At 43.2% G+C, this 11,065-nt stretch overlaps 1 protein-coding gene across 6 annotated transcripts in view; it reads left to right on the forward strand.

The window, feature by feature from the left end:
• The window catches only part of LOC130117513 (growth factor receptor-bound protein 10-like), a 145,248-nt gene extending 137,858 nt beyond the window's left edge, over positions 1-7,390 (forward strand). For 4 of the 6 annotated variants that reach the window (XM_056285602.1, XM_056285604.1, XM_056285605.1 and 1 more), the window contains one exon: positions 1,959-2,561. In XM_056285602.1, coding sequence (XP_056141577.1) covers positions 1,959-2,105 — 147 coding nt within the window. In that variant the 3' untranslated portion in view covers positions 2,106-2,561. Of the gene's footprint in view, positions 1-1,958; positions 2,562-5,040 lie in introns of those variants that run through there. The other 2 variants (XM_056285607.1, XM_056285606.1) reach the window with 2 other exon arrangements.
• The last annotated feature ends 3,675 nt before the right edge of the window (positions 7,391-11,065 follow it).

Below are 11,065 nucleotides of genomic sequence, written 5' to 3' on the forward strand. Positions count from 1 at the left end.
TGTTCTGCTTATTTTTGATCAGATATGGTGACTACCATTATGTAAGATCTCAAATTATTGTCAGTGTATGAAGGCCTTAATAGAATTCACTAAGTCTATGGGCGTCCGGGTAACGTGGTGGTCTATTCCATTGCCTTCCAACACGGGGATCAGAGGTTCGAATCTCCATGTTACCTCCGGCTTGGTTGGGCGTCCCTACAGACACATTTGGCTGTGTCTGCGGGTGGGAAGCCGGATGTGGATAGCTGCCCTGGTCACTGCACTTATACTTCCTCTGGTCGGTTGGGACGCCTGTTCAGGGGGGAGGGGGACCTTGGGGGAACAGTGTGATCCTCCCACACGCTATGTCCCCCTGGTGAAACTCCTCACTGTCAGGTGAAAAGAAATGGCCAGCGACTCCACATTTATGGGCGGAGGCACGTGGTAGTCCACAGCCCTCCCCGGATTGGCAGAGGGGGTGGAGCAACGACCAGGACGACTCGGAAGAGTGGGGTAATTGGCTGGATATAATTGGGGAGAAAAAGGGGGGGATTCACTGAGTCTGAGTCTGACTAACTTCACCAACACACTCACACCTTCTATTTAGGATGTTCTTGTACCTTTAATGCCTCAGTGACAGATGTGAGCTAACTCATAACATCAACCAAACGCAAATTTACACTCTGTTAACCAATATAAGAAAGTACAAGAGCAAAATAAAAAGCATTCTTTATGCACGGTCAATAATCCAGGTAAGAAAATCACAGAAAGTTGAATCAGTTCATCTGGACACAACGTTTATTGAGAGAAACGCTTCAGCACTCAAATAAGTGACCTCTTCAGTCTCAACTGACTGCAGGACACTGTACCACCAAACAGGCCCTGGTTAAGAGAAAAGGACAACAGCTGCCTAAGCGTAAACCAGTGGTGATTCTGTATGTGGCAGGAGTGTTGGAATAGTTGGTACGCGTATTTTCCAAACACCGCGTCTCACATGCTTTCAACCCCAAAACATGCTGCACCAGAAATTGATTCACCCACAACGATCCAGCCCCCTGGCACAAACAGAACAATATAGTGTACACTGTTAAGTGCCAGGAGGATTGACGTAACTTGTATATCAGGGAAATCAAACAGATGCTGGCCAAAAGGATGACACTACACAGAAGCGCTAACACATCAGGCCAGGACTCCACAGTCTACACCAGGGGTGGTCAACATGATCCAGTCAACCAATAGTCTTTGCTAAGGACCTTGATTTGTAGACTCAGGTGTGTAACTGCTTGGTTGGAACAACGACCTGCACCCACACTGGCCCTTTCTGGATCATGTTGCCCATCCCTGGTTTACACCCATCTACAAGCCAGTGGCCACTCATTCAAGGATGAGGTTGTGCACATCCTTGATAGGGAGGAATGCTGGTGTGAATGGGGAGTCAAAGAGGCCATCTATCTGAAGAGGGAACGACCATCCTGGAACCGGGGGAGGGGGGGCTTAAGAGTACATCTGTCACCATCTTACAATGTTGTGATTGGAAACATTCCTAAATACTCTGTGAATAGTACACATGGCCATTGAAAAGCAATGGCAATTTGCATATGAAACTAGTGGTTGTTTTTGGTCGTTATGCCACTGTATTGTCTGTAAGGGTGGGGATACCTGCAGTCAGTTAAGACTGAAGAGGTCACTTAGATGAGTGATGAAAAATATGTCAATAAACGCTGTGTCCAGATGAACTGATTCAACTTTCTGTGAAATAAAAAGCAGTTAGCTCTCACCACAGTGAAATGCTGAGCTAGCTTCCAAATCACACCCAATAAGTTGATGAACGTTATCTTATGTCCAAAAGCTGGTGTATTACCTACCCTAAGCAACTTTAACTTCATTTGAGTAATTTTAATCCTGCCTTGTCTCTTCTCCCACCATGTGGCATATCCCCGTATCCCTGTGCTTGTCTGGACCAATGAATTGAACCACAGTGTGAAGAGGATGGCCAGATCTTCTTCAGCCTTGATGACGGCTCCACCAAATTCACTGACCTGATTCAGCTGGTGGAGTTCTACCAGCTCAACAGAGGAGTGCTGCCTTGTAAACTCCGACACCCCTGCACCGTTGTGGCCTTATGACACCGTCTGACCCCATCACCCCTATCACTTGATCTGACTCTGCCTAAAAAAACACAAACAGAATCGCTCTCTTGGTTGGTTCTTATTTTTATCTTTTTTTTCTTTTTTCTTTCTTTTTTGAGAAGCTGGCGAATGAACAGTTGTTTTGTTGTCCTTTTTCTTTGCTGTGAGTCCACCGGAGACTGCTGACTGGTTGGTCGGTTTGTTTCGGTTTACTTTTTTCTTTTTTCTTTTAATTTGCTCAGAAACTGAGGAGTCAGATGTTCAACTTAATGGGGGTTCCTCAGAACTGTGTCTCTGAAGAAAGAGGAGAAGAAGAAGGAAGAAGAAGAAGAAGAAGAAGAAGAAGAAGAAGAAGAAGAAGAAGAAGAAGAAGAAGAAGAAGAAGAAGAGGGAAGCTAGTTCAAGGATAGGATGATGAACCTGCCGTTTTTGTCAACACTGTCACGAAATTTTCCACAATCTCACTGTCCATAGTCGTCAATAAGCTTGGACCCACTGATCAACAAGGTTTACCACAGCAGTTTTTATCACATAACTCCATTTGTTTTCCATCGACTGGACAATCAGCAGGACGGTTGTTTTCCTCCGGACCACTCTGTTTTGTGAGACATTTAAAAAAAAACATTATTCTCATGTTCAGAATAATCCACACAGCCTATAGATGAAATTTTTAGTTTCATAGTTTTGCACTCATCATACTGGGGTATGATTTCGCCACCATCGCATTACTAAACTACTTTGTAGCGACACCGCCCTACAGTATCACAAACGTGTAAGGACACACCAGGTTTCAGCCGGAAAAAAAACCTTTGTTGGGTCTAGAGGCATCAGAAAGAGATTGTTTCTGAATCCCTTGCCCGCTCAAACACAGAAACACCCTGATCTGTGGTAAAAAATAGACATCCGTTTAGAAATGTGTGTTGGACAACCCTGGATGTAAGTAGCCCTAACAGAAGTTTGTTTGCTCATCTCAGACAAAGGATTTGTTCTGTCATCTATACATACCTTGAAATTCTCCGTTATAATTGATATCCTTTAGTATGATCTTGTTTCAGTTCAGTCTCTGCTTTCTGCACAACTGTAGCCATTAGCTACTCACATACGGTTGGATACGATAAGATGATCCTCTCATTATTATTCTGCTGCGCAGGTCGTTTTGCCTAAATTATTCAGTCATCTGTATTTACCTCTTTATACCCATTCGAGTCCACAAAAAGGTCAAGCATATCTCACACTGCAGTGTCATTCAGGTTATGGAAATACAGTTATGAAGCTACATATAAGATTTGAGTTAACCTGCTAGACGTTTTTTGTTTTTGTTTTTTGTTGTTTTTTTTTTTTATTATTATTATTGTGATTCTCATAAGTAAAAGCCAGGTAGCTATTTTAGCGGTTTTGGGAAAAGGAATGAAGTGTTTCTTTCAGTTCTTGTCTTTCAGTGCAGACAAAGGCGTAACGTCGTCTCTCGTAATACAAAGAGAGCAATATGAGGTAGGGCCCTCAAGCATATCAGACTTCTCGTCTGCCTCCTCCCAGCAGAGCACAGGGAAGAATAACCACTAGCATTCACCCACTCCATGACCACCAAGTTGATAGAGACGCAATCTGTCACTCTTTCTCGACAGAACTGGAGATTTTACAACTGTAATGTTGACTGCAAAATACAGGGCCTCAGTCCCAACTCCATTCACTTGGGTTGTCTGTTGTTTCTGGTTCCCATAATGTTTGATACGAGTGAGAACCTTATGAACAGACAAAACTCTCATTGCATTTGTTTGATTTATTGGAATTACGCCCCGTCTTATGTCAAGGAAAGGATCGTTTCAGGGCATTTTTTTTTCTCCCCAGTTGTACCTGGCCAATTACCCCACTCTTCCGAGCCGTCCCGGTCGCTGCTCCATCCTCTTGGCGATCCGGGGAGGGTTGCAGACTACCATATGCCTCCTCCGATACATGTGGAGTCGCCAGCCGCTTCTTTTCACTGGACAGTGAGTAGTTTCGCCAGGGGGACGTAGCACCTGGGATGATCATGCTATTCCCCCCAGTTCCCCATCCCCCCTGAACAGGCTCCCTGACTGACCAGAGGAGGTGCTAGTGCAGCGACCACGACACATCTCCCCACATCCGGCTTCCCACCCGTAGGAACACCCAACCAAGCTGGAGGTAACACGGGGATTCGAATGGGGATTCGAACCACAGATCCCCGTGTTGGTAGGCAACAGAATAGACCGCTACGCTACCCGGATGCCGTTTCAGGGCATTTTTCATGCCGGTCAAGATAATGCAAATACAGAAAAATGAAATAAATTTTTGTACAGTGTCTGCAACAGATCGGGATGCATCTGCCATTTGAATTCTACAAATACTGAATCACCATAACTATGACTGTTTTAATTGAAAAGAAAAAAAAGTCTAGGTTTAAAATCCTTGTTCATAAACTGGCCTTGAAACTTTGATTTTGTCCTTGTTTTGGAGGTGAATCTGTTGAGATGTATTTGTCCGTCATGCAGCGTTAAGAGAGAGCCATCATCGTTGAGTGTTAAACTCCAGGTTGTCTTAAGCTATATTGTTCAGTGGAGATACAGAATAGCCACGCTATATTGAAACTCCGTGCACCATCACCATTTTATTTAACTAAGATGCAATGACTAAATATTTTTTTAAGTATTGTTTCAGCAAAATGTATTTATTTATCTGGATGTGAGTGATTACTTGAAATTTTTAGATTTTTTTTTTCTCAGCGCTGTTCTGTACTGTTTCCTTATGTCATTACCACGAAATGATCGACCAGTGTGATTAATTATTATTGGAATGACATAGCGTCTGTTGATAGCTCATATTTTTCCTTTGGTTTTTTTCTTCTTTTTTTTTTTCTTTTGTTATGTTTAATCACTCGAGCATCATTTTGTCATCATTGACACTTGTTGTGAAGTGATGTTTTAAAGCAGGCTGGTGTCCATCATGTGCTGGTCATCATCAGTCCAAACAGACGCAAGTTGGAGAGTCGTCAGATAAAAGTGACTCGGGGTTTCCCAAAGCAGCAGCAGCTCCAACTTCTTCCTTGTTGCTCTCTTCCCCGAGTCTGCTATTGATTGATAGACGAATAAAATAACGTCAGATCGTATCCTTCAATCGAGAGAAAACTATCCAGCGACTGTTTGATCGTCACTGTCTTGTGATGACATTTTTAAGCAAAGAAGAATGCGGAAAGGAACGAGGAGTCACTTTGGCTACTGATGTTTTGGGAAACGGGATCCACGAGGCCTCAGACATCTCACATCTCCATGTCTCACCCACAGCTGAGCTGAGTTCCCTTGCCTTGAGGAGAAAAGATTAAACATTCTAGATGTAGGAGGAAAATCCTAACGAACTGAATTATTTTCACATGAAATCTAGATTTAGATATAATAGTATTTCCCCAACTAAGAGGTGTTGCCCCCAGTTATTTCATCTCATGTTAGAAATGTATTAATTTGATGATCCCTTTCAAACAGCAAAGCACAGTCATGTCATAATGCTACATAGTACAACATGTCCCTACAATGATATCATGTTGGTTACTGATACTTATGTGACTGCATCGACTCCCTTGAAAACCGGTTAAAAATACTTTGGACAAATATACATCCTCAGTTTATGTCTTTTCATTAGCTTTTCGATACAGACGACTTCTGCATTGTGTGTTGAGGACATTTTCCTGGCGGGAGTTTGAATCTTATAAATACACCTTTTTACAAGTTTGCTATAAGTCACCTTGGGCGACTGAGATATCAGTGAATTTGTAATGCCAGCTATTTTAGCCCCCCCCCCCCCCCATCAACTCCTTCTAGGCCCATTCTCAGACCTCCAGCTGTTCCTCTTGTTTCCCTGACTGAAGTGAATGACAGGCAAGGTAGTCGCCATTTGCATAGAAACGTGTGCACAGTGTCATTAAGCAATTACTTCAAATTCGACAAAGGAAGGACGGTCGGCAAGCAACTTCAGGTAGCAAGATGGATAGAAAATAAACTGCGGGCTGTGGGTTTGTACACTTTTACACTTAAAGAGAAATGAATGTAACTGGATTGCTCAGGGTTGACTTGGAGCATGTTCAAAACTACTGGTCCATCAGACCTGCAACTTTTATGTATACTGCGTTGATGGATTCATCAATATTGTTTTGTTTGTTTCATAAAGCTGAGAGTTCAAAACAAAACGGCAACAGTCATTTCTCATTTAGCTTGCACCACCGATCTGTCTTGACGTTTTGTTGTTAGTTGTGAATACTTGAAAAAAACAAACAAACAACCAAGTAGATTCAGTACTACTTACACAGCAGAGTACAATTTGTTTCAAAGTCTTCTCAGTTCCTTCTGCTAAAGCTGTTTATAAAGTAGTCTAAAGTACTTGACTGTTTACCTGAACTGATTTCAAACTCTGTGCCCACGTTAAGAGTCTCTTGTAAATCCTCATCTTAAATACAAACCGTTTACCAGATTAGAGAACAGCCAAGATTCAAATTCCAATCCAAACATCATGACTACATGAGTCCCTGTTTCAAATCTTAAAACAAGACTCGTATCATTTAAAACTTTGTCGTGCTGGTGCATACTGATCATGCTTATTGGTAAGCAATGCATAAACATGTAGTTGGTCCCTGTACCAGTTTCTGTAGCCAGGCAAGTGAAATCACAGCTGGGGCCTCGGATGACTCCTCTTCTTCTGCGCCAACCTGACCTGACGTATGGGCCCAATGACTGATGTAGCTACCGTTCAAACACGCTCCCTACTGTTGAACCAGGGTTTGATGTTGGAAACCAAATGTCCAAAGTACTTGATTGATACAAATCAAAACCGCACATATGACTTAAAATGATTCTGGTGAAAGGATTGAGAATGAGTGATCTCATCTTACGGAGTTGCAGTCTCAATTTGCTTTGTGAGTCAAAAGCCGATTGGCCCCAATCCTGCAACGGTAGAACGATGGATCATCTTCACTCTTGTGCGTTTGCATAACATTTTCACAATGCAAGATACAGTGGCTGTACAAATAAGTAAAAATATATCTATATATAAAAAAATATAAACTATTATGTATTTCAGGGAATGCAAAAAAGAAAACAGTCATTTGTTATCTCTTTTTGTAAGAGAGAGCTTCTGTATTCATAATGTGCTTTGCTTCGATTTGTAAATAGTTGAATGGCTTATAAATCTTAATTGTAACCTTTTCAGGTATTTTTGTACAAATAAGGGACTGATATATTCTGTTTATTGTAATTAGAATAAAACATTAATACATTGCTATAAAATCAAAGGTGTGCTTGTCTTTTTTTTAGCAAGTTTTGGAAAGCTATTTTATATACTGTAGGCTACTGTATTTGCATGTCAGCTGGGTTAATTAAAAATGTATTTATATAGTCTGACTTTAGGCATGTATGTGTGTGTAATATTGCTCATACACTGACTTGTTCTTGCGTTGTAATGTTTGATGGCTCTTACCCAACCGCCAAAGAAACTTCAACAAAGCTTCGCTTCCCTAAAGGGGTCATCTCAAAAGTGGCTTAATATTCATACATTCATTCATTATCCAAACTGCTAATCCTTACTCAGGGTCACAGGGATGCTGGAGCCTATCCCAGCAGTCATTGGGCAGCAGGCGGGGAGACACCCTGGACAGAACGTCAGTCCATCACAGGGCCAACACACACACATTCATACCTAAGGACAATATAGTACAGTCGATCCACCTGAACTACATGTCTTTGGACTATCTAAAGGAGTTGAATCAAGTGCAACTGGACTTGGTATATATCTGTGAAGACGTTTCACCTCTCATCCAAGAGGCTTCCTCCGTTTGTGCCTCTCTGACTAGACCAAGCTAGTCTGACTGGCTGGTGATGACACTCAGAATTTATCCTCTTTGGAGTCGTCAGAGCTATAGCTGTCCATGGACATCTGTAGCTCTGACAATGACTCCAACGACTCAGACTAGCTTGGTCTAGTCAGAAAGGCACGGACTGAGGAAGCCTCTTGGATGAGAGGCGAAACGTCTTCACGGATATATACCAAGTCCAGTTGCACTTGATTCAACTCCTTTGGATAACCATGACCTGGATGAATGAGAACATTCAGAGACATGTCTTTGGACTGTGGGAGGAAACTGGAGCACCTGGAGGAAACCCACTCAGAAACGGGCAGAACATGCAAAGGTTGGACTACCCCAGGACTCGAACCCAGAACCTTCTTGCTGTGAGGCAACCGCGCTAACCACTGTGCCACCGTGCCGCCCCAAACATTGAAATCACTACAAGTGGCCCACAGTTGTTGTCAGGGAACTTGAATGTTTTGTTGAACAATCAACATCAAAATACACTCACCGGCCACTTTATTAGGCACACCTGTCCAACTGCTCGTTAACGCAAATTTCTAATCAGCCAATCACATGGCAGCAACTCAATGCATTTAGGAATGTAGACATGGTCAAGACGATCTGCTGCAGTTCAAACCGAGCATCAGAACGGGGAAGAAAGGTGATTTAAGTGACTTTGAACGTGGCATGGTTGTTGGTGCCAGACGGGCTGGTCTGAGTATTTCAGAAACTGCTGATCTACTGGGATTTTCACGCACAACCATCTCTAGGGTTTACAGAGAATGGTCCGAAAAAGAGAAAATATCCAGTGAGCGGCAGTTCTGTGGGCGAAAATGCCTTGTTGATGCCAGAGGTCAGAGGAGAATGGCCAGACTGGTTCGAGCTGATAGAAAGGCAACAGTAACTCAAATAACCACGCATTACAACCGAGGTATGCAGAAGAGCATCTCTGAACGCACAACACGTCGAACCTTGAGGCAGATGGGCTACAGCAGCAGAAGGTGCCACTCCTGTCAGCTAAGAACAGGAAACTGAGGCTACAATTCGCACAGGCTCACCAAAATTGGGCAATAGAAGATTGGAAAAACGTTGCCTGGTCTGATGAGTCTCGATTTCTGCTGCGACATTCGGATGGTAGGGTCAGAATTTGGCGTCAACAACATGAAAGCATGGATCCATCCTGCCTTGTATCAACGGTTCAGGCTGCTGCTGGTGGTGTAATGGTGTGGGGGATATTTTCTTGGCACACTTTGGGCCCCTTAGTAGAAATTGAGCATCGTGTCAACGCCACAGCCTACCTGAGTATTGTTGCTGACCATGTCCATCCCTTTATAACCACAGTGTTCCCATCTTCTGATGGCTACTTCCAGCAGGATAACGCGCCATGTCATCAAGCTCGAATGATCTCAGACTGGTTTCTTGAACGTGACAATGAGTTCACTGTACTCAAATGGCCTCCACTGTCACCAGATCTCAATCCAATAGAGCACCTTTGGGATGTGGTGGACCGGGAGATTCGCATCATGGATGTGCAGCCGACAAATCTGCAGCAACTGCGTGAGGCTATCATGTCAATATGGACCAAACTCTCTGAGGAATGTTTCCAGTACCTTGTTGAATCTATGCCATGAAGGATTAAGGCAGTTCTGAAGGCAAAAGGGGGTTCAACCCGGTACTAGCAAGGTGTACCTAATAAAGTGGCCAGTGAGTGTATGTTGATGCATAGAAGATTGGCTGCTACCAAGATGGATATTTTTGAAAGGAAAATTGTCTTGCTGCTCTATTTTTTATCTTGTCCATGATAACAGATATATATGAGGCAAATCATGATCACATCGGTCAGGTCTAATGTCCTGACAATTACTTAAATGACCATACTCAAGATGGTCATCATAGAAGTTGATGTTTTCATTCTTGAACTGAGGTCAAGAAATTTGACATTTTGAACGCTAGCTGACACAACTAGACTATTTAGTTAACATATGCTTTTGTCATGGTTACATATAAAATCTCTTGAGTTTGGTAGAGAATCCATGCACAATAATTCCTAATTATTTCTTTTCAATAAAAAAATGCTCTGTCGCATTTGAGAGCAGCAGAGGAAAATGAGTGGTTAATGTTTACTTGCATATTCATTTAGTAGGTCCAATGGCAGATTGTTTTCCATTTGACATATGATAAGATTCACTCACAGGGGAGAGGGGACTTGGCACTACTTTGTAGTCACATTGGTCAATGTCCTGTATATTTGGATACACCTGTCTCAGTGCAATAGTGCGGGTTAGAGAAAGTTTAATTTTGTTTATGGTGATTACTCGAAAGTGGTTTTGGAGAAGTTAAGAAAGACAGCTGACTCAGTGTCAGTTGCCATCCAGACTAATTCATCCATCCATTATCCGAACCGCTTATCCTGCTCTCAGGGTTACGGGGCTGCTGGAGCCTATTCCAGCAGTCATTGGGTGGCAGGCGGGGAGACACCCTGGACAGGTCGCCAGGCCATCACAGGGCACACACACACACTCATACCTAGGGACAATGTAGTATGGCCGATTCACCTGACCTACATGTCTTTGGACTGTGGGAGGAAACCGGAGGAAACCCACGCAGAGAATGCAGACTCCACACAGAGGACGACCCACCAAGGTTAGACTACCCCGGGACCTTCTTGCTGTGAGGCAACTGCGCTAAACACTGCGCCACCGTGCCGCTTCCGGATCAAATCAGTTTCACTTATTTATCCTCAATCCCACTGAAGTCTGTCACTGCCACCTAGTGGACAAAAGTAAAAAGGGAGGCGAAAAATACCACAGTAATACAATGCAAATCAAATAACAGGATTATGGCCTGGCGGCCTGTCCAGGATGTCTTCCCACCTGCTGCCCAGTGACTGCTGGGATAGGCTCCAGCATCCCCGTGACCCTGAGAGCAGGATAAGCGGTTTGGATAATAGATGGATGGATGGATAGCAGGATTATTTAGCTCGAAGATAATTTCTTCATACAGCATACATTATTGAATTCTTTTCACCACGGTAGCAGGTCAAAAAATCGAGACCTTATTTCATCTGACACAAATAAGCTGGAGGTCTGCTGATGGATCCCACCTCATA

This window comes from Lampris incognitus, chromosome 9 (genome assembly GCF_029633865.1).
Source record: "Lampris incognitus isolate fLamInc1 chromosome 9, fLamInc1.hap2, whole genome shotgun sequence".
NCBI lineage: Eukaryota > Metazoa > Chordata > Actinopteri > Lampriformes > Lampridae > Lampris > Lampris incognitus.